This window comes from Macrobrachium nipponense, chromosome 30, assembly GCF_015104395.2.
Source record: "Macrobrachium nipponense isolate FS-2020 chromosome 30, ASM1510439v2, whole genome shotgun sequence".
NCBI classification, from domain to species: Eukaryota; Metazoa; Arthropoda; class Malacostraca; order Decapoda; family Palaemonidae; genus Macrobrachium; species Macrobrachium nipponense.
The window spans coordinates 36,505,201-36,530,114 of NC_087218.1; the positions used below are offsets into that span (position 1 = coordinate 36,505,201).

Genomic DNA, 24,914 nt, shown 5'->3' on the forward strand with positions numbered 1-24,914 from the left:
TGATTGATTTTCACCGTTGAAAATAATTTGCAAGATGACTTATGCGAAGCCGCGAACCCCAGAATATGCTTGAAGAGACCAGCGAGTCTGTTCTCGCTATTGACAGATTTATTTTTTAAAATTAGATATGTCTCAGAAGTGTTGTTTTTGGATAATATATATGAAATAAATCTTTTTTTAGTGGGACATATGTATTTAATATATATTTTATACGGATAATCTTCTTACGATTTGGAAATCATTAGCCAAAACTGGACACATGTGGCACATGCGCAGCCTCTGGGCCTCCTCATTGGCGGAGGAGCATTCTAGGATATGACGTCACGACTCAACGGCGTCACCCCAGCCAGCCATCTCCGGCCATTTCCACAGTGCGAGTCGCTTCGAAAGGTGTTACGGACGTGTGGTGATCCACTTCACTTTGGTTTTTAATCGTGTGTTTCACTGGAAGAGTATCATATTGGACGCTGTTCTTACTTGTAAGTATAACCTTTATTCGTATTCGGAATAAATGGCGGATATAACGAGGAATTGCCGAAATCCCGCCGGAAGAATATTACGAAGCCATTGTTGGCGGCAAATCGCCCTCCATTTGTTGGTCGTTGTTTTAGCGCCGTATTTTAGGCCAGCTGTTCCCCGGGCCTATTTGAGGACCGTATTAGTGGCTGCCGTGATCTAATTAGCAAATTGAGTATGGAATTAACAAATGGATGGTAGAAATACAGCGAGATGAAACTTTTATTTTGACGCTGGTGCCGGTCGCCGCCGTTGCTTCGTGTGGAGGCGGGGGCTATATGCCCGCCAAAGCATCTGCAGCGAAATAGGCGCGGTCTCTCTCTCTCTCTCTCTCTCTCTCTCTCTCTCTCTCTCTAGACGCATTTAATTTAAATACGGAGGGAACGGTACCTTGTCCGAGTTAGTGTAAAAATAATTTTAACGTCCGGTTCCAGGCAGTTTTCGCGAGATTCAAAAGCGTTTTTATAATTTGTTCTTTTAAAATTATTATATTTAAATTTATTAATGTTTCCGGCATGTGCAATTAACGGGCGGTTTCAAGCACTACTGTAGGTTGATTCTTATTTCTAACATTTGAACCGTTCGTATGTTGAAATTACCTATGAAGTCACATGATTTCACTGGTGAATTAATACCCCAAACCTAAAAGAGTTGTTTTTATAACTGTTTTGCGTTAGTTTAAATCATATACCTAACTAAATCCGACTCATGCACTGTAATCCGGATTCGAGTGGGGGTAGGCAATTGCCGGTGTTTTTTTTATTTTTTTCCTCGACCAGGAAACTCAACGGTATGCAATGGACGGTTAATCCAGGCAGTAATGGCGTGTTCGGTGATTCATTGGAAATTGCCGTTTTCCAGTCGTATTTTCTAAATATTAGACTCAAATGCCACGGGGAACGTGTAGGCGTAACCGTCGTAACAGGACACAGCAACGTGTAGGCGTAACCGCTGCCACAAGGATTTATTTTTTTTGTTATTAATTCGAAAATTCTAATCGTATTATAACGTATTCTCCAAAATCTTAACCTAGAAAGAAACTGCCGGTTGTCCTCGCCTATCCCAGCCTGCAGTATCCTTCAGTGGAAGAATGTGTTCGTTTGGTTGCCGGGAAACGAAACAGCCAGCGAGCTTATGCCAGGCCAGGTTTTGATAGGCCTGTATGGCAATTAAGCATAAATTGAAGCTGTTGATGAGTTAATTAAGCATGTGCAAGTAGTTTGTATTTTTAATGTGTTAGTGTAGCCTATGCTATGCATGTTGTACCCCATCCTTGGAAATTGATTAATGAAGGTAGTTAGTTACCCTGGGCTTGGTTTTGATTATTGAAGGGAGTAAGTTACCCTGGGCTTGGTTTATTTTTTATATAAACTTAGGAGGGTTAGGTTAGTTTGCAGACGGATGTGGTCAGGCCTCTAAACACTACCAGGGAGTGTTAAGGGAAGTAGGAAGGGAACGTCAGGTTAGGTTGGGACATAGCTTCCCAGTAGGTTTGTTCCTGTCTGTGGAACTTGTTGCCTGCAGTTTTTTTTTTTTTTTTTTTTTTTCTCGTATTAAAATAGTAGAGCAGAAGTCTACTACTACAAACTTCTAGCCTACTCTAAGTTAGCACCTTAGTTGTCTTAACTAAAATTTTTGTGAAAATGAACTTGAGTGAGGTGTAGCCAATTAATTCCCACATCACTTGATATGTTCATTCTTAGATGTAGATCAAGGTAGTTTGCAGAAAAACTTGACTACCACCAATTGGAAGTGAGGGCTAAAAGTGGTCCCGTGGATACAGTGCCACAAGTGAGGTTAGGCCAGTGAATTCTGGGTAGGTCAGGACTTGGTAATCTTGGAAAAGTAGGGTTATGTTGGCGAAACAAGTCCCGTCAACCTACACTCTCCTTGTAGAATATTGGAGCTGGTGATTTGATCAATCAAATTGAGAGAATATACTCAAAGTACTGGGCAACAAGTGCAATCATGAGTTGGCTACTTGTAGAGTGACCTGTATTGATGGTTCATGTTGTCACTTGGTCAAAAATAGCAAGTCTGGTGATATAGTGTGCGTTGCTGTGCTAGTTTACTTCCAATGTAGTGTGTATGCATACTAAAACCTGAATTAAGTTAAGAGGTTTAGTAATCATAACCAGGTTTTCCTAACCTTACTCTTTAATATACTTGCTAATCTTAGACTCCTTTTATCAGCATGAAAGCAAGTTAATGGAATGTCAGACTGCACTCATTGCTCCCTGTCACTACGAAAAGCACAAGATATAAATGTCTGGCATTGGGAATTGAATCCTGGCTTGCAAATTGCAAAGTTAATTTTATCAGTATTATATGGTTATTTCATTGCTTTTTATATTGCCTTGCCATTATGCCCATTTGTGTTATATACAATTATAAACTTCATTAACAGCCTAAAACTTCAGTTCAGTTGGTATTTTTGATTATTAGACAAAGTGCAGTTTAGTGGGTAATTTCAGAATAAGAGGTCCATGTCTGAGAAACTGATTATCTTCTAATATAATTGCAATTGCATTGCCTCAGTGGCGTGGTTGGTATGGTCTTGGCCTGCCACCTTGGTGGATGCAAGTTCGATTCTCTGGCATTCTATTGAGGAATTAGATTGTGTATTTCTGGTGATAGAAGTTCACTCTTGATGTGGTTCGGAAGTCACGAAAAAAGCCGTTGGTCCCGTTGCTGAATAACCGCTGGGGTATATCTAGGGTACTTATCTGCGGCGGCCTAGACTATGGCAGTTGCGGTTTTTCTATGCAGTTTTACCTACTGAAGAATTTTAAGTAATATGTATTCGGACGACTGTAATTAACCCCCCAAGGGCCAGTACTAAACACGGTGAAATACATTGGACGCCCCAATCTCCAGTGGTATCCGCGTTAACGTTCCTTGCAGTCCATGCGGACTGCTTCTGTAGAAATACCACCACTGGTTCCATGCAACACAAAAACACCATACAAACAAAAAACCCTGTTCAGACCAGCAGTTGGTAACAAAAGCTAGTTTTGCAAAGACTACGTAACCTGTGCCACCTTTGGAAGGCCAAATTACAATATGCTTGGCCTACTCTTAGTCCGTTTTTAAAGTTAAAGAAGACCACTAAATTATCCAATGATGTAGAGTGCCCACCATTGTTAAAAAAAATCTGGGTGTAAATGGTTGTGAGGGAGGTTTGACTTTGCCTTATTTTCTCATAATTAAACCCTACCTCTCATAATCTAGCAACCTATGCCTTTATTGCTTCCGGTTAGAAAACAACACAAACTAAGCAACCCAGTATGGTGTAGTTAACTGTAAAGTGGCTACTTATAGGGCAGTTATGGTTGTTAAATTTGTTTTACATTTTTAATGTATGACCAGTACTTTTCCAAGGGCCTACCAGCTACAATTTGGGTGAATGTGGTTTAAGCTACTTGGATATTCATCCCATGAGTAAAATCTAGCAACTTGTGCCCTACCTTGGCCTACTCTGGTAATTTAAAATCATTTGAAACTTGCACCTTGGGTGTCAAGTTAACATTCTACAACAACTCTGCTTTTGTGTAAGCTGTGGGAGAACTCTGAAACTACCAAAGGTTTGCGAGGGTGAACCACAGCTTGGCCTAAACTCTGGATTGAATTTATATCCAGGCATACTGTTAATGATATTGCAGCCTACTTTGGGATTTTAACAGTTTCAGTTATGCTAGACTGATGGAATGACTGATGAATGTGCAGCTTAGTACTGACAAGACACTTGCACCTAATTTTTATTGCACAATTTGACTTTGATTTACAAAGCACCCCAACTGAAAATTATCCCAGAAAACTTGATACAACACAGTTTTGAAACTTACCTGTATTGAAGCATTGCTAAAATTACAGGTTGCAGTATTTGCCAGAAAACACCAGCTTAACTCATAAAATGGTTAAATTGTTTGTTTGAGTATGATGTACAAACATCTTTACTATAATTCCCATGGCAATATAACATGTGCGCTCAAAATGTAAGGAGTGGAATCACAATTGCAACAGTTATTATTAATAGGGGTTAGTTTTTCTAGACTTCTGAGTCTCAAGTAGACTCTTCTCGGGCTGGTAATTGCAACAGTAGAAGCACTATTTAAGCAGATGGCGAATGTGGTGCAGTGAACGCATCATTCCTGTAAAACTAGTGTATCCATGACATTTAATGGTTTTCCATAAGTTGGTGAACTATCCATAAATCTTGCTATAAGCAGACTTAAATACCAGCAGGAGTGTTGTAGTTTGCTCAGGCCAGTTTATTTTGTAATATCTCCATACCCCATAAGCCTGAGCAGTGTCAGTGAATTAGTGCCTCAGCGGCGTGATGGTTATGGTCTTGGCCTACCACCATAGTGGCTGCAAGTTTGATTCTGGTGATAAAAGTTCAATCTCGACGTGGTTCGGAAGTCACGTAAACCTGTTGGTTCCATTGCTGAGTAACCACTGGCTCCATGCAACCTAAAACCACTGAACAGTGTCTGTGAATTTGTTGCTTTAGAGCCAACTTTGTTTTTGGATGGGAAGAAAACTAATTTCATTTTAATTAATATTGAGTTGTATTAGTGAAGCAAAAGTTGGAGGTACCAAGGACACTGTCACAGGTGTAAGTGGAAACTATCATGCTCAGAATATTGAAATTTATTCAACCCAGCTTAGTACAGTATTTAAGATTGTTTTACATTTTATTAATTTGGGAAAGGCATAACTGCATAAAGGTTTGGCAGTGCTTTTTTTGTGTGTGTTGCTGGCCTCCTGCACTAGTGCCAAGGTTAGTGCCACCTTGGCTCATAGCCAAGCACTTCCCAGTGTTTAGATAAATTGTTAACTTGGTTTACTTTGGACTGATAAACATAGTAGGATATTCAGTTGCTATTCTGAAGTGTGGTGTATTAAATTGTCTGTTGTCAGTTGCTTGGTTAATCTTGTATTACTAATGGTTCAGTTCTTGCCATTTACCAGCTCTGTATTGTAAACAGGCTGGCCTTGGGTTCTGAACTTTAAGACAGACTGCTGGTGGCTTCACATTGTACATCTGATAGATATACTCTTACTAGTGGTTTTTTGTATGTTTGTATATATTGCCAAAGCCCTTGCAGATGATGCTGAGTTAGGGACTGTGATCGTGACCATAACACTTGGCAAACAGCTGCCTTCATAGCCAGGAGTTTCCAAACCATGTGGAACAAGTACTGTAGTTGACTTTGGAAGAGCCTTGTCTTGAAGATTTCTTCATACTTACTTTTACAGGCATAGGGTAAAAAACCGCATGGTACAGGGGTGGACCATGTACGATCAATGTGTACAACCCCAAGAAAAGTACATTATAACGCGTCCTGACACTGGAGTAGAGGTCTTTAGCTCCGTTTCTCACCAACAACTAGTCGCGTCTGATGCCCATCTCCGATGTCAGGACGCGTTATAATGTACTTTTTTTGGGGTTGCACACATTGATCGTACATGGTCCACCCCTGTACCATGTGGTTTTTTACCCTAGGCCTGTTGTTGTCATGTTTTGCATTGGTAATGCTTTTCAGGTTCGCATTACATTGTAGTCTTTATATTGCTCCTTGAGCTGCTGCTGGGACAGGAGGGGCCTTTTAGCCTTTAAGTTCTTGGGTCAGCCATTACTATAAAAAAGTTGGCAAAACAGACATTGGCAGCAAATACAGAACAGTGGTATGTGTTGTCCAAACACATGGCCTTCCTGTTAATTTGAGTGTGGACAGCCATAAAACTAACCGCAACTCAGTTGAACAGCTTATGGACTGTTATATTATACACATTTTCCACTTCTGTAGTAGTGGTTTGTTTAGTGGAATATTTTGGTGGGGGGGGGGGGGGGGAGGGGGGGGGGGGGGGGGGGGGGCTCAACCATGAAATGTTCCTGCTGTGAATTGAATTTAAAATTGAATAGTATTTAACATTCCAAGATGACCACATACCAATGGTACCTTTATTTGCACATACCCAGTTTTTTTATATATAAAATGAAGGACTAGCATTTATGGGATATGGAGAAAATTTATATAAGGGGGTTTTTCCACAATTAGTCCAAACTTTAATAATAGGCCTTTATGCGTAATCTATATTGTTAACAAGTTTCTCGTGGTATTGTTCACGATTACGGCTTTGCTTGTGTAATGTAAATTATAAATACAGGCAGTCCCCGGGTTATGAAGGGGGGTTAAATTCTTGATGTGTTGTAACCCGAAAATCGTCGTAAGCTGTAACATCATCAAAAATCCTAAGAAAACCTTACTTTTAATGCTTTGGGTGCATTAAACTATGTAAACTGCATTCTTATTGCATTTTTCATTAAAAAAAAAAAAAAAACTTCAAATATTGATTATTTTGCATTTTTGGTGTCATTTCTTGTGCCAGATCAGCATTGTAGGCGTCATAACCCTGGAAATAATTTTGATGAATATAATTGAAAAGCGCCTTAACGTCATAAGCCGAACCCGTCATAACCCAGGGACTGCCTGCCTGTATATGCAGTGTTTGAAGCTCTTCAGAAATTTTTTGTATGGCGAGATTAAATAATTTTTTCTTCGTTTCCAGGTGCAGCAATGCCTCCAAAGACAAAAATTTTTGTTGGCAAGTTGCCTCCAACTTGCAAGGATTTTGAACTTCGAAAATTATTTGAAAGGTAAAGCCTGTCATTTTTAAGAATGTGCATGATAATGTAAGGTATATCATAGTCCTTTGTGTTTGCTCTTGTATATAATTTGGTGTTTGGATGGTTTTCAAACCGAAGTTCTTGGATGTATTCATACAGGTCTTTGGTATTTTTAAAATGTTGTTGCTGTCTGAAATTTGAGGGGAGATGAAACCAAGAACACTGCTACAAATTTAGTAGTATTCAGAATGATGTGCAGTTTGTGTTTGATGTCTTGGTGGTGTAGCAAGGTGATGAAAATTTGGTAGTTAATTGTCATTGCCCCTCTCAGTAAAGTACACTACTTGATAACATCTGTAAGTCAACTGAGAATTTAAATCAGAACAAATCTTGTTAACTTTCCAAACAGTTAAATTGCAACAAAATGTTAACTTTCTGAAGGGCCACCAGTGCTTAGAGATAGTCATTTGACAATTGCAACCAATGCTATTGAAAACTATAATTCAGTTTAACAATCTCAGGGTGTGTGGGACATTTAACTTAGCTTGAGGAAATTTCTGTACAGCAATAGTTTCTGGGTGTTGGCGTTGGCAAACTCCTGAAGCATGTATGTGTGTATGTGCAGTTGTGTCCAAGTGTATCTGTGCACTAGAACTAGAACTGGTTTATTCTTGCAGATATGGTGAGGTTACAGAATGCTCAATTCTCGGCAATTATGCATTTGTTCACATGAAAACAGAGGACCAGGCAGCAGCAGCAATCAGAAATTTAAACAATTGGGATCTGAATGGCTTCAAAATCAGTGTTGAGGTGAGTTTGCTAGTCTAGATTACTCAATTTTTACATTTTCCATATGGTTAAGATGACCAACCTGGATTTGCGCATTAATTCCTAGGTGCTTGCGTAAAAAATAAAAAAATAAATGGTGGTTTGATGGTAGCAAGAGTTCATTTTTTCTGGCTTATGTTAAAAAGTCTTAAAGGTTAAAATACTTAGAAGTTGTTTGATACACATTTTGACAGTACAGTTCAATTAAATTTGTTTTAGTGAGTGAACCATGCATTATTCAAGTTTAGTTTTAACTTGTCTTCTTTCCTGTCAGAGTTGAAACGGTTCATAAATGTAAGCACTGCTAAGTAGTTTCACATTGCTCATGCATAAAAGATTGGGCAGTTTACTCAGAAAATGTATTTTTGGTGACTGGGAAGTTCAAAAGTTATAGGTAAATTATTTCTTGGAGGTGTATGACTGTATGAAATAGGTCATGTTAACATGGAAGTTATTTTAATTTAGGTTTATTGTTGAATAGCAATCTCTTGTGAATTCTGAGACTTTAATTAGCTAGTGGTTAATCCTGCACTATTGGTTCCTGGAAATCAGTGAATATGAGGACTTAATCTTCAAGTTGTATCATTTACGTTAAACAAATATTTTTCCACAGCAATCTACAGGTGAAAAGAGAGCTGGTGGAGGGATGGGTGGTGGTCGAGGTGGTATGGGCGGATTCAGAGGCCGTGGTGGACCCATGAGAGGTCGTGGCATGCCACGTCCTGGTCCATATGACAGAAGACCTCCAATGGGCGATAGATTTGGTCCTCCTCCTCCTGGCCCACCTCCAGCACCTCCAATGAGAAATGGATATTATGATGATTATGAAAGACGTGACAGACGGCCTCTGCCACCCCCAGGAAGTGGTCTTGATAGACGTCCACCACCTCCCCCAATGCCAAGGGAACCAGCTTACAGAGACCCTTATGACAGATATGATTCATATGATCGTATGCCCCCACCACCTATGGGTAGACGGACACCACCCCCAATGGACCGAAGACCACCTCCAATGGGCTATGACCGAAGAGATGATCCTTACAGTGATATGTATGGGCCAAGGGCAGAGTAAGTACTGCATATGATGATGCTTTTATTGATTTTCTTTTGTGGTTATGGAATTTGAATATAAGGTCGGTGATTTAGTTGTAGGTAGTATTGGGTTTTCTCAGGCCTAGTTGTGATGAGGTTTGGTTTGCGCAGGCTGGTTATGTATGAATTTCTTTTCAGCCGTGATATTTATGGAGGTGGAAGGGATATGTTCCCACCTCGTGGACGCTCCCCACCTAGACGTAGTCCACCCCGTCGGTGAGTATGGTATTTGGGCGAAGAATGCTTCTTGAAATAATGATATATCTGGAGATACATTTTGTTGTTACACTTGTCCGATTTTTAAACTGTAAGCTAGTTTCGTTACAGTGTTCAGTACTAAAATTCCCGTTTACCGATGGATAAAGTCCAATAGCTTCTTGCGAGGGAAAGTCTTCGTTTTGGTATTAACCATCTCATGTCGAATGAACATGTTGCGAAATTCATAACCTATATTTTTATCCATGACAGCATATTGCAAGCAGAAAATGATGTGAATGTTCTCATGTTCTCTTGTAGCTACCCCGGTCCTCCCCGTGACATGCCCCCCAGACGCTTTTAGATGCCAAGTAGAGGCTGACTGCAACGTGTGCATGCACCCGCCGATAATCAGATCTTGGTGGCAGAGATGCATAGTTCCAACACGGAAGTTCTTGGAATCATGTTAGCGTCTGAACAATACTGATGATTGGATACTTATATATATAGCGTATATGAACAAAAGAACCTAAAGTCTCATGATGTTTCAAGGTTACAAAACCTGAAGATCGTTAATGTTTACCCAATGTGTAATGCGTACCAATAAATCTTATTTTTAAGGAAACCTAAAGAGAATTTTTCAGTAATAACCTTGCGAGTAGTTCTAGAATATACAGTTTAAAATATAACTGCCATCACATATGCACCCGATCAATCACCAAGACCTCTGATAAAATAACTGAAAAATTAAAGGAGTGCAGAGCAGCGACAGGTACCCAGGTAAGACCCAGTATTCACGTGAGGCGACCTTCTAGTTGTCACTTGCTTCAGTATCCTTGCCTGATATCAGTCTTGTAGTTCACTGTAGGACCTAGACAATGTCCTGGGCCAGATGCTGTTCGACCTATCAACAACCCCCACTGTTCACAAGCATCGTAAGCGACAGACTTGTGACGATGATGTGACCGTGCGCTAGAGGCTCGAGGCAGCGTCGGCCGGCAACGTCTCTTGCAGGTGGAACGTGTGTGGGATTGCTAGGGTGCTGTGGTACTGGTGTTCTTGTGTCTTGGGGTTTTCGAGTCTCAAGAGATTTTTAGTCATCGGGGTCGCAGCATCCTAGCAGATCTCGTCGTGGTTGGCCAGGTTAGCTTTTATTACACGGGTCTCAACTTTAAAAAAGGGAGGCGGTGCCCTAACCAACAACGTCCATGACTCTTGCATGTCCTACCTCACTTAAAATACTACACTCTAGACTTAAGTATAATTTATGATACAGTTTCAATGACATTTGCTCTTGTGAGTACATCATCATAAGCTTTTTTTATGTACACATAATCCATCGCATCACTGAACTACCCATCTTGACTTCATAATGCCATCACCCGTTTTCTCTGGCAAGATATTTACCGACTGCGTACCTGTCTATATATCTAAGCAGTGTGGAGTGCCCAGCTTATGACAGTGCGGTGGTAATTTCAACGCCTGTTTAATCTCTATTGTACTCACTTTTGAAAAAAGAATTGGATGATTACTCAAAGCTCGAACCTGTAAGAACTCTTAACGACTCAAGCCTTGAATATTGCTCTCTAAAAAGTGATAAGTACGCTTTGGTAGTCTCGTTCTTTCCAGACTTCCGATACCTATTGTACGAATACCCTTTTTTATTAAAGACTTTGGACGAATAATAATAAACCCTTGCTTCTAAGAAATTGATATTAACTGATGTACGAGGTCAATCGAACGTTTAGTTTTGCGATAGTTAAATCTGCTAGTTCCCTTACAGGTAGTGATGTGTTAGTCTTGTATTAATCTTTCTTCTCCCATTAGGTTCCTCTATGAAGTGGTTGGTCGATGAGAGCATGGCGTCTGATATGGAAAATGCATGACTGAAAAGTCCTGGCCTTGTCTAGAGCAACATTGAGCGCTTCGGCCATCTCAAAGGGGTACTATAATATAATTTAGTAAGTATGGATTATGTTTTTTTTTTATGAACAGGCCTTTGTATACTTTCCTATAAAATAGTGTATGTTGTTCATAGTCTTTAGGTCAGTGTTTGGAGGTTGGAATAGTTGCAGACTGTAGTATACTTCTCAACCATAATTCTATAGTGAATGTCAAGACCAGTCTGTAATGTTTTATGTCCTTGAGGAATAGGAATGTTGGGTATTGAATTACTTCCATTATTTTAGTGTTGTAAAGAAATTGTAAGTGAATTAGGAATTGACAGGTAATCTACCCTTAGGTAGAGGGAAAGAATGTTATGTAGGATTTTGGTTATATTATATATATATGTATGGATGGATAGATTGATTGATAGGTAGGTAGGTGGATGGATGGATAAATAGATATAATAGATTAGAATGAGCACATTAGATTAGTGAAGGAAGAGTACTTTGTGTAATATTTTCAAACGAGGTTTGTTTTTACGGATTAAAGTAATAATATTTATAAATTGGCTAGATTATTGTGCTACAGAATACATTGATAATTATGTTAGTTGTTTGTATGATAGAAAAATGTTATATAATGTATGCTAAATACTAATTGACTACAATGTACATCATTCTGATTACATGTTTGACCCTTGCAGCTGACAGCAGTGACATGGAGTATCCTGCAGTTGCTGAAGGGTGAAGTCTTAAAGTAAATAAAAGGTGATGGTCAATTCTGCTTGCTGTCTTTACCCTTCAACTCATTCAGACTGAATACTATTGCCTCAGGTTCTTTGTCAATAGGTGTTTAAGAATCAGTGTGTGCCCCAAAAATTATGGGTAGTTATAAATACTGTATAGAAATGAGATTATGTTGATTCATGGCTTGTTTATTTTTGTTTGAATTGGTGTGTTTTATCAAAGGTGCCATAGAGATTTGCCATATTACTGCAAACCAGCTGTAACTGGCAAGCTTGCCTTCTATAACATGAAGTAGTTGTAAAATGTTGAAAAGTAATTCAAGAAAACCCCAATTACCATGCAAATGTCACGGTTTATGTGGAATGGTACTTAATGATTCTCTAGTACATTCTCGACAATTTGTCTATACATTAGTATTCATGTTCTGCAATTTTAACCATTGGTAAACAGCCAGATATGGAGAAAGAAATTCAATGGTCTTACATGTACAAGTGTTTTGCAGGTATTGCCAGACTTCTTTGCTGCACATTTATAGGCAATTTAAGTTATAACATTGCAGTTCTATGACGTCGATAAAGAAAACGCAGGTTTTTTGGTGTTTTGTGTTTTGTAAAATATCTTGGAAAAGCTATTCTTGCTGCATTGGTGGTTCATGATTTTTTTTTTTTTTTAAGGCTGCTTGTTACTTCCAGTTGCTGTTATTAGATAGTTGGAAGTGCTCAGCCTCCTTTGGTCCCCTGTGTAGTTAATCATGACGTGTGCTGTCAACCACCTGGCTATATCCCTAGTGAGGAGGAACCCTCTGTAAGAGGGTTAGTGCCATTTTTGCAAGCTTCCAGTGCCAATAGTTCTCTGTCTACTATACCGTGTGTTTAAGCAAGGAATAATTGCTATAAGTAGGTAAATGCTACATTGTAACTTGGCCTAAATTTCTTTAAGCTGTCAAACGCCAATAAAGGAATAATCCTTGGATTCCAGGTATCCAATGAACTAGGGAAACTTACTAGATAGCAAGAAGTGCAGTAATAAGTCAATTCTACATAGCTAAACCAAAATGTGGCGAATGACTGGTCTCGTCAAAACGCTTCATATTTAAAGTAAAAGGTTATTTTTTTTCCCTTGTAGACAAGTAAAAACTTATTGTTTATTAGTAAGGCCACCAGATGGTGCGAGACCAATCCCTCCATCCACATTTTCATTTCTTAATTTATAAAAAAAAAAAAAAAATTTCCTTTAAATTAGAAGAAAATAGTCAACATCCAAAATATATTTTCTGTCGAGTAATTGTGAAAATCATGCGAGTGAACTGGCTGAAAACAGGAACACACCTCAAGTTTTTCTGCTCTTTCTGCCTTTGTATTTCTTTGATAGGCCTGTTTTAGATGTTATAGAATAAAAAATGGCTGCCAGTTTCTAAGATGGGGCCGGGAAAACAATGCAGCTCTGTGGTTATCTTATTCAATCAGCCAAGAGGTAATCTTGTTTACGACTTTACGTGAGGTCTGTAATTTACTGTGCTTAGTTTTCTAAAGAAACTCGTAAATTTTGGGGGGTGTTGAGTTTTGTGTTTGTGTATTTGGAAATAATCAATCCCTGTAATGCTGAAATGGTTTCAGTGCATTAGCACTTGTAACGTGTGGGTTGGTCAGCTGGAATGGTATGTTCAAGCCATTTTATTATTATCCATATTCCAATTTGGCAGTTATTTATACGTGTACTAATTATTCCATTTTGGTCTATATGCGTCCACATAAACACAGGCAAGGGTTTACTAGAGGTCTTACTTAGAAGAAATAGAAAAGTACTGGATAAATACTGAGAATAAGGGAGAGAGATAGTCACTTTGGGGGGGGGGGGGGGCGCCGTTTAGTTGTGGGGCATTTCCGTGACAGGCCTGGAGGCCAGGGTGGGAGCGGTCAAGGCAAGTACTACCTTGGGAACAACTTAAGTACCTTGGGTCGAAGGGATGAGGCCTGTAAGTGTCAGATGTCCTTTTCACACTTATTTTGTATACGTTTGGTGTTCTGAATTCATATAGGACACTGTACTACACATACTAAATCGTAGATTGATAATATTTGGCTCTAATATATAATATAAACCTTAAATTAATATGCTTGACAGGACTTAAATAAAATATTCAATTAGCATTTGACCTGGCATTTATGTACAATGGCTTATTTACAATTTTACAATACATTATTTAATAAACTAACATAGATAATGCATAACAGTATCTGGCTTCATAATGGAAATGATAAATACTTGGTAAAAGTGAATAACAATTTTTTAAATTTTCATTGCATTATTTAGTTTATGCATCTTCTTTTTATTGCCTACTTGATAAAATTTGGGCATTCAAAGCTCTCAACCTAAAAAACATCTGACAAAAAACAATATTACTTTCAAAGGCACGGATACACAATTTAAAATGGCGTGCCAAGTCGCATAATACTCTATTGCCTGGTCTCAGTGTATTTTCTCCATTGTATGTTTGAAACCTTTTTTCCATTACCTTTAATTTTTCAAAAAAAACTAAGCACTTGGTTCCGTTAATTTATGGTGTCGCTCTACTGCACTAATCCTGTACCTTTCACTCTTAAGTTACATCCTAAGAACTGATAATCTGGAAATTTAGATGCCAAATAACCTCCAACATACCGAAGGCCCTCTTCGTCTGCAACATTCTATAAAGTTCTTTCATGAATTTCATTTTCTAAGTTTTCCGAGTCTTCTGGCATCTTCACCATTGCAGAAATCATAAGCTCTTTCAAGATCAGTTTCATTTGAATCATTATTTTCACAGCTTTTCTCTTGAGTGAACATTCCTTCCGACATATTTGAAGAATCGCACTCCATCGAGTTCCCATTTTTTCCAGTTATAGAGTTTATTTTGCCAAGTAAATGTGACTTTATTTAGTGTTTGACTTCAACTGGGGTAGGATGATCTTATTACTTTTGCAAACAAGTATTGTTTCAGCAGTACACTTCATATTGTGAAGGATTTTATTCTGTTCCGTCAGTTGCATCCCATAAGCATGTCTAGATTCTTTTGTCATAAGCTACCCTTGAATTAAACACATCAAATTTAAGAGTCGGCAAGCTTTATGAAGTCCCTTGTACTTTCCCAGGACACGCTCTTCAAAGTCCCTACTTCCTCACATTCATACGTCTGAATTTCATTGCTGGGGCTCGCGATCAAAGAAGTTCTTGTTGCAGGTCTCTTATATGCATTTTCTTCAAAATGTTTACTGCATATGCGATGAGTAGTAGGGTTAAAGTTGTCCTTTCTCTTACAACGATGAACCCATTTCCGTCTTTGTTTCCTCATCACGAGGGATTTGGAAAAAGGATACCTCCTTTTTTCTATTTTTTGAATAACAACCAAACACGGTGCAGTTGTTTGGCATTATTTAAGTGATAATTTAGATTATATAAAAAATCAAAACTATGGTTGTATTCGAAGAATGTAAAAATAAATCAACACAGATCATTGAAGTGACCTGTGATATACAATTGATTGAAACTGTAGCCGAGTGACTTCTCGCCCTGACCTGGCCTCCAGGTTGCGCGGCTCTTGGGTGGGATAAGCCGCTACCCCCACAAATGACTACCTGACAATTCTATATACCTTGGTAGATTCCTCACAGCCTTACATGAGGACTATTCCTTTCGGAAGTTTTATCGTGATTAAATCGTTCAGGTGTCACTTATAATATGTTTAATCTGTGGTGAAAGCATATTGGTCACCAGAAATTTTTCTGTAACCAGGATTAGTCACGGCTGGTAGGAGTATATATTGGCTCAACCTGAATATGTTATAGCACTTTTAAGTACATTTTGGGGAATAAACGAAATAGCTTTTAACATTATAACTTATATCGGTTTAACAAAAGTTAATTACTAAGGACTTGCTGTTCATTATTATATATTAAAAGTATATAAGATTTGTAAATGTTGGAGTGGAGGTGATTCGTTACATAAAAACTTTGTGGGAATATGCTGAGAAGCCATAGAAGTAGCACTAGTGTCAAGCCTCGTATTGAACTGAGAAGTTTTGGAACTGCAAGTAACAAAGACTATCATGGATATTTTGAAAATGGTTTGGTTATCTGCTCTCGCTTCTAACATATATAACTTTTTTTTTTTTTGTTTTTTTTTTGGGGGGCCGGTTGTTTGTTTGTTTATCTTAGTCATTTGACCTCCTACTCGGGTACTTGGGCATTAAGAGATTTTATAACTCCTTACTGCCAATATTGCTAAAAGAATGTGTTTGTAGCTGCTGTGTGACTAGTCAGCTGTTATTCTTATAAAGTAATTGAAATTTACGATAGAATTGTATTTATTTTACCAACTTTACATTGGGGAAAGACTTTAATTATTGCTATCATGCCCCCATTAAGCAGGTTGGGCCTACACTTATCCCGGGTAGTTATTTAATTGATAAAATTTTATCATGGAAGTGAACAACATGGGAATACTGTCCGGTATCATCAGTGAAGATGATTTTGATAATACATGTGTTTTTAAGGTTTATCAAGTTAAAAAAAAAAAAAATCGGGATCTAACTCCAACAACTGAGAGTACCCTAAACCAGTGGTTCACAAACTTGATCACGTAAAGCCGTTGGTCCCGTTGCTGAATAACCACTGGTTCCATGCAACGCAAAAACTCCATACAAACAAACAAGCAAACCCACAGATACGAGTCCCAGCCAAATCAAAAGCTATTGCCATACTTGGTAAGTGTAAGCTGGATCCATAACATCTACGTTATAAAAAAAAAAAACCCCTCTGCCACAGGTTGGGAACCATTGTCTTAAAAATAAACATTTCTCTAATTTCTCTCGCGACCTTCAAGAAAAGCATCAAGGAAACCAGGGTAGAAGTATTCCTTTGTTTTTTTGAAGATGGTTACATACAGCAAATTTTAAGTTTTGATATTTTAAAATTCACAAGTCACTTCTGCAGATCACTTTGTCATGGGAACTGACTGCTTTTTATTGCGTGTTTGCCATTGTACTTTTGACCCTCTTATTGTAAGGGTTTTCTTGTGCATTACCTGCTCTCGGAATATCTGAAAGAAACGAACAGCATAGATTCCGTAGACTTTGGAATGTTTGTGCTAGTTTTGTCTTTCTTGGACACTAACCCGCCTATCGGATTTTCCAAGGGGTGGGCGAGTTCCAAGGATTTACTCGAATTACAAGGAGAAGCTAGTTCTAAGCATAAATGAACTAGACACCTTTTACTCACACTTGTGCTGGTTCCATGCCCATGAGGGATTTTCGATGAGACCAGTCCTTATCATTCGCCTTCCTTGGTCGCTCATCAACTACCCCTAGTTCACCCGACCCTTGTAACACAGGACAAGGCTCCGAAGCTTTCTTTGGGAGTCCTAGGATTTGCTGAAGGTGTCTTGGTCTGCCACAGGGTTACTCATGGGACATTTCCTTTACTGCATTCATGTCAGATGTGATTACAGCAGAAGCTTATCTTGGTTTTGCTGCCTTTAATGCTCCTGCATCTCCTGAGTCTTCATATGAATTTCACTTTATCAGGTATTTCCAGCTTTTGAAGTGAGGTGGTGACTTTTCGTTTGTCTTCTCGCTGTGGCTCAATGCCCAACCTCATTGCCTGAGTATAGGCAACACCAAACAATCGACTAGTCCGTCAGACGTGTCACATCCTTTTATTTCCCCATACCCTGTGGGACCAAAGGGCCCTGTCTCAAAGACAGTAAACAGAACCAGACATGCGTTTTTGAGAATTGTTTTCTAATTCACGATCAGCAAGCCTCCCAGCACATAGTCTCATCCACTGAGTGAGCTGCAGAAGTGGTTTGTTTATTTTCTGTGGTCTAGTTCCATCATGTTCAAAGGTGCTGAAGGCGGTATACTTGTTTAGTCGATACGAAATTCGTCAGACTCCTGACGTATGTTGAAAGTCGTCTCGATGCTTTCGACAAGTCAGAAGACTTACTTATCCCATGATGAATAAACTTCCACGAGAGGCGCTTCATACGGGAATGAATTTATGCTTTTGTCTTTTGCAAGGTAGGGGGTCATCTCTGGTCGAAAACGTTTACAGGTTACACCTCTTAGTTTTCCTGAAGAAGCAAAGGCAAAGTTTAGAAGGCCGTTGACATTAGAAAGACAATAGGTGGGTTAAATTGGTGCTTAGAAGAAGTGGATGCCAGATACAGCAAAGAGATGTCTCCAAGTGGGGAATACATTGATTTTTAATTCCTCCTCACTGTTCAGAGAGCAAGGTCGACCTAGTAGTGGCATACTGATAACCGAGACACACTTTGCCACCAAGCAGTGTCCGGCAACGTATCTCCCCCCCCCCCCCCCCCCCTTTTTTTTTTTTCTCCTGGTGAGCCAAGTCTTTTGTAGTGACTGTGTCATCAGCATTGCAGTCGGGAAAAGTTAAATGATGATCTTGAAGAATCCATTTTCTTTCTAAGATACCGTGATAGTTTCAGTGATAGGCTACAATGATTAATAGTTCCTGTATACCTGCCTTGCTCACCGATTTAAAATAATACGAATAAAAAAAGTGGCAGATATGCAGATTTTTCTACTTAAAAGAAATTTCAGTCTCCTTTCAACTATAGACAGATTGATTGTGATTGTGTTCTTTTAAAAACTATTTCTTGTTGAACTTGGAGGTTTTAATTCTAGAAACAAGTTGCATGCCAGATCCATTTTTGATTGGGCTATATTTTCTTTCATCTGTCAAAAAAAAAGACATGACGTCAGGAATTGTGGAATAACCTGCACGTAGTGATATTTGTAAAAATATGTCTGGCTTTATGGTGCTGTTTTTTTTTTTAATAGACATTCCGTTTGTGCTGTATAAATAAAAAGATGTATTAGTCAAAAAAGTTTTCTTTGTGGGACCTCTATGGTTTTTACTGATAGTAATCTTTTCATAAACATCATTACCGGGTATTTAAATGAAAAGTAGCTAGATAATACGGCATAGTATTTACCTTAAACCAAATACCAAAATTGCTAATGAGTCTTACAATAATTCTGGATTGTTTGTTATGGCAACACTACTCGCATCCTCAAATCTCTGCGAGTTCAGTCTGAGTCTGACTGACTTTTAATGGGCTTAAATTTTCTAGTAGCCTTGTGGGATATAATGATATAATGAAGGGGCTCTTGACACCCAGGCATTTGTTCCCGGGTTCGAGTCAAAAGTGTCCCATAGATCATCGTATAATTTGGATTATTGTTGTGGAATTTTCCACCTTTGTAAAATTTATTAGACATAAAAATAGGAAAAGATATCATAGCTGGGACTGGGTTTATATCCAAAACTAAATAGTGGGAACTGTGGTAGGATCATCAACTGCCCGATAATGTTCGGACCTGAGAGATCAGGCGGAACTATTCTTTAGAGCTGGACCACGGATTCCAGGGGGCTCTGGTTCTGGGTTAGGACTCTCGGCATTCTATCCGGTTTGCCCATAACATGATTGGGGTGGGGATGATTGTATTCTTGTAATACTCTCAGTCATATCAAGCGGGTTTGGCCTACACTTGAGCCACTCTCATCATGTTATGCCATCCCCAATGGGGTAGGGTAGGGATGCGGACATTTGGGATTCGGTTCTCACTTGTGCCATTGGTGGCGGAATAAACTCCAAGAAAGGCTGATGATATTTTTTTAAGGTTTTCAAGTTTAAATTTATATATATATATAAATATATTTTTTTTATCCCCTCTAATCTTTATGACAAATAAATATAAGGATTCGAGTACCCCTGGACCTTTTGATGCTTTGGCGCAGATGAACGACTATCTATGGCCTGTTTCCACGACGAGCGTGGCCTGATCGTCGTGCTTCGGGTTTGAACCGGGCAAATTATTCCTGGCGGGCTTTCACTGAATGAATTGTCCACACGGGTGAGGCGATGGAGGAGGAGGTGGGCGTGCTCGACGATGCCAGTAGTGTGTTCAGTCACGGCCACCTCAGTGCGGTACAATAACCATGGTGGCTACCGCAAAGAGGAAGATATTGTGTAGCATCATAATTGCTTTGTGTCTAATGAAAAAGAAAAAAAAAGAAGAGAATATGGTGCAAAGAATGGCTCACTAAAAGACATGTATATGGCAGCCACACAACCATACTACGGGAACTACAAGATGGCCATGAAAAAGATTTCAGAGGACTATTTGGAGAATGAGTGTAAGCACGTTTATACTTTACTAGGAAAGCTGGAGTCATACATTATGAAAAAAGACACACATTATGAGACAGAGTATAACAACAGGAGGTCGTTGGAGGCAACGCTAAGATTTTTGTTTTGGCAAACAGGATGTACGTATTCAGCACTGCAGTATTCTACACGTATATCCAAACAAAGCTTGTCACGCATAATCCCAGAAACATGTCGGGCCATATATGAGGTACTAAAGGATGACTACTTGCAGGTGAGTTTTACTATTTATTGAAACTGATCAGTACAGTGTGTAATTATATACCCAAAGACAAGAAATACTGGTTTACTAGTTAGCTAATTTACCTCCCACTGAATGGGTTCAAGCTTCTTCCTTGACGTCCACAGGTAGGACCGATCTGTATGCCCCCTCCCCCCCCCTCTCTCATTCATTCGTGCATTGCCGTTGTCTTTCAATGACTACCTAGTCCAAATCCGTATATTATGTCAATACATGTACTATACTGTAGTTTACCAAGAAAAGTAAATCGTGTACGATACAAAATAAATAAGTAACACCGTCAACATAAGTAAAATCGTGTACTACACAAAATAAATTAGTAACACCGTCAACATAACTTAATGACATTATTATGAAGCACTATATATAATCAATATATATGGTATGTAGATATTTACGGACATTTGTTCCATCATGGTAACATGATAATTATTTATGAGCAAATTATTCAACAATCATTGTAGATGAAGAAAGCCTTCCAAGTCGGCCGAGAAAAATAATTTCATTCATTAGTTTTTGAGCATATATCTGGTTTTCACCATTCATTTCATTTAAAATTATTAGAGACGACAGTTCCAAAAGCGGAGAGAAAGTATTTTTCACCTTGGGACAACGACTTTAGCTCATTATACGCCTCTTGCAGGAGTTGGGTCTCGTCGATACTCTGTGTTTTTTGTTTGTTTTTTTTGCGGGTCTTCGATGTGACGGTCCCAGGCCCAAGCGTGTCTGATTCCACAGGTTCACCAGTTGGTATCAGAAGTCCCAGGTGTAGGCTGAGCATCATCAATAACACAAATTACCGGATCGATAAAGATCTAGAATGAAAGACATATTGGGTTACGTATGGTTACATGCCAATAAATTACGGATTCACATAGATTGATAGGAATTCATAACATTCATAGATACACATAAGATTGTGAGGACTAAATAAAGGAGAAAATGAATAATGACTATAGGCAGTACATTATATGACAGACAGAGAGAGAGATGGGGGGGGGGGTAGGGGAGGGGTGGGCATGGACGAACTCCTACCTCTGTGGGTGGGGGATGGAATAGGCCTGTGCACTGACACATCAATGACGTCACTGTTAATCGTTCCTATCCTACCCAATCATTTCGGACTTGAGCTCCATTTGTCCAGGACAAACGCTTATTATTCATATTAGGTAATCCACTATAAGGTAGAATATTAGGGCAGAGTAGGCACAACATTGTCAACTTTTATACTGATTACCGTAAAATGTGGCCACATGGCCTCTCAAACTCAATGGAAAAATGATATAATAACAGGGTATTTTTCTTTTTACATTTTGACAGACACCTACCATACCAGACGAGTGGATGCGTGTGGCACGTGGGTTCGAAACATGGTGAAACTTCCCCAACTGTATTGGAGCCATTGATGGAAAGCATATCCTAATAACGTCTCCACAGGGCAGTGGCTCATATTACTATAATTATAAAGGTACCCACAGCCATAACTGATGCCAATTGTGAGTTTCTTTATGTTGATATTGGCTGCAATGGGCGGGTGTCAGACGGCGGTGTGTGGGACAATACACATATCAGTAGTTGTATTGCCACAGAAACAGCAGGTCTCCCTAGTGACAGAAAGCCCAAAGGAAGTGAGAGGAGGCTACCGTATGTGTTTGTGGCAGACAACGCCTTCCCCTTCTTAACGGCACATTATGAAACCGTTCTCACACCGAACCCAAAGTATTAGGAACGCATTTTTTCCTATCGGTTATCTAGGGCTCGACGTACAGTTGAGAATGCTTTTGTATATTGGCCAACCGATTTAGAGTTTTCCTGTCAACTATATACTTGTCGCCAAGCAAAGCTGAAATGATGGTATTAGCATGCACTGCTTTGCATAATTTTCTCAGACGTGACCATGTCACACAATATACGCCTGAAGGTCTTTGGATTCTGAAGGACATTGCAAGGTGTACAATTATCCCTGGTGGTTGGCGTGAAACTCCCCACTTGTTACGATTGCAAAGAACAGGAGGCAATACAAATACAGCCGGCCAAACTGTACGCCATGAATTTATGGAGTATTTCAATGATGAAGGTGCTGTGCCATGGCAATACAAAGCTATACAAATCCAAATAATTAGATACATTCCATATTCCTGGAATGTATTACTTATCAATGTCTCAGTACATTTGGGTGCATACGTAGGTTTCATGTATCACTTTTCCTTATTATCAGTGTGTCAGTACAGCTTCAAAACAAATTTAAATTAAGGATGATAGTTACTGTGTTATCAAATGTATATGCAGAGGTTTCGATTATTAAACGGTTTAATTTTTTTTTTCATTTATTTTCGTTTGTCGTTTATTTATAATATTTTTGTATCATATAACATGTATTGTGGGTTTTTGTAATAAACACAAAAAATAACAAATATGTATTACACAATAAAATATTTTGAGTTATTTTCCTAGTAACTAAATCTACAACTTTCTGGCATGGCAGCCATACTGTTTGCCAGGAAGGAAGGAAGGAAGAATGGGAATGAATGTATTTAAATAGCTTTAACTAGCGGGTGTGGAGGTATCAATTATCCAGTGCAACTGACCTGAGACCGGAGGTGGGGTGGGATTTCTCCAACCCCACCTCCCTTAGCTGAGCTGCAGGTCGACCTATTTACAAAGTGAGAGCAGTGTCAGTTTCAAATGGACGGTTTATCATTTAACGGAGTAGAGGTATAGGTCTTACCTTGGGTATAAATTATTTATTTATTTTTGTTTACAATGTAATCTAGTGCCAGGGGAAGCTTAGGATGTAGGGTAAAACATCAAAGCAGGCCACGCAGGCCAGCTACCATCAGTGCAAGCCACCCTCCGAAAAAGTACATTTATAACGCGTCCTGACACCCGAGATGGGCATCAGTCGCGACTTGTTGTTGGTGAGAAACGGAGCTAAAGACCTCTACTCTCCTTTCGAAGTAAGTATTTTCCCCAAAGTTAGAAATTAAGGCCAAATTTTAAGATTTAAACAGATTTGTTAAACAGAGGGTACTGAAATGGCGCACGGCAGTGGAAAATCTCACCAAACGCTTTAGAAATTTTTACTTACACTAAAAAATGTTTCGAAGATTGACGCCATCTCGATGTTTACGGGGGGGGGGGGAGAGGTTAGCTTTGTCAATAATCTACCTTTCCTGTGATAAATCCGCACCTACTCACTCGTAACCCACAGACGCTGGAGCACTTTTATCACAACAATCGAAACACGATTTTCTCATGCAACACAAGCCCGGCGTAAACGCTGTTGGAGGTAGAAGATGCGAAAGCGTTCTCTTGGCTATTTTTAAATAAGTAGTAAAACATCAATATTTTTACCATATTATGATGATTAAGTTGAAAAATATTTCGTTATTGAAAAAGTAACTCGCCTCTGACTCAAATTTAAGTAATCATTTTTATGAATTAGAACGTTCTTTCAAGTTCTGTATTATGACGTCACGGCATCTTGATTTCGTACCTATTGTAATAATGCTATACTCAACTGTCATTGCAGAACAGTTTACCAGTTATTCGTGCAGATTGTTATCAGCTATACATGTAATTGTTATAATCGTAATGCGCATATATATCTTTATTATTTACTTTTTGATATATGAAGATGTTTTCTACTGCTGGATTATCGCCGTAGTGTGACGCAATCGTTTTCGGTCCATGGGCCTCTCGTCTGTTTTCGCACCATAAGAAATTATGGGGCCGAATTTGCAATGACCAGAAAGTCGTTTAAAAGAGGAAAGTTAGCATTGAGGGGCATATGTTTTGACTGAGAAAAATACAAAATTTATTCAATAGCTAGCTTGTAAAAAATACTTGGTTATAAAAACTTGATTGACAACTAAGCAGCATGTCTACTATGGGTTTCAGAGACAGGTGCAAGCCACGTTTTTTGGGCAATACCTATTTCTGTAACGAACAACTCGTAACAGAACGAGATTTTGCTATAGTGCATTACACCCAGTGCCGCGTAATTTATAAGGGTATCGTGAATCACTAATCGTAAAGAATAACGACACTTGTCCTTGTACCAAGAGACAAAAACTCCATTATGCAGAAATGGATACGAACACGCGTATAAAGCTCCACCTACCCTCTCCCCCCCCCCCACCCCCCCCCCCCCCCCCCACCCCCCTCCACCGCCATCCCTTTTCTTCTTCGTTCCTCCGCCTTCCTCTCTCTCTCTCTGTTGCCATTCGGTATGTGTTGACCCTCCAAACCTGGTATAAGACTACACACAAAACGTTGAAATTGGTGAAATTAGGCTATGTAATTGGAAGTATATATACATAAATATTAAAGCAATTTTATCATTATTGCATTACTATGACAACTAGAATTCATAGGAACAGTTTATAATAATGATCGGCGTATGTGTGAAGCCTCCACAATGTGGGACAACGATGATTTTTTGCCATTCTTAGCATGCAAACATTAAAGCATGCAACATTTAAGGTTACATTTCTTTCTGGCATAAACGATTTATTTAGATTCAAATACTAATAAAGACTGA

At 39.0% G+C, this 24,914-nt stretch overlaps 1 protein-coding gene across 1 annotated transcript; it reads left to right on the top strand.

Annotated features, from left to right (window-relative positions):
* Positions 1-322: 322 nt before the first annotated feature.
* Positions 323-9,901, top strand: LOC135202452 (RNA-binding protein lark-like). The gene is made up of 6 exons (XM_064231853.1): positions 323-479; positions 7,093-7,180; positions 7,828-7,960; positions 8,592-9,046; positions 9,209-9,286; positions 9,587-9,901. The coding sequence occupies exons 2-6, from the start codon at positions 7,101-7,103 to the stop codon at positions 9,627-9,629; spliced, it is 789 nt and encodes a 262-aa protein (XP_064087923.1). The 5' UTR covers positions 323-479; positions 7,093-7,100; the 3' UTR covers positions 9,630-9,901.
* Positions 9,902-24,914: the final 15,013 nt, after the last annotated feature.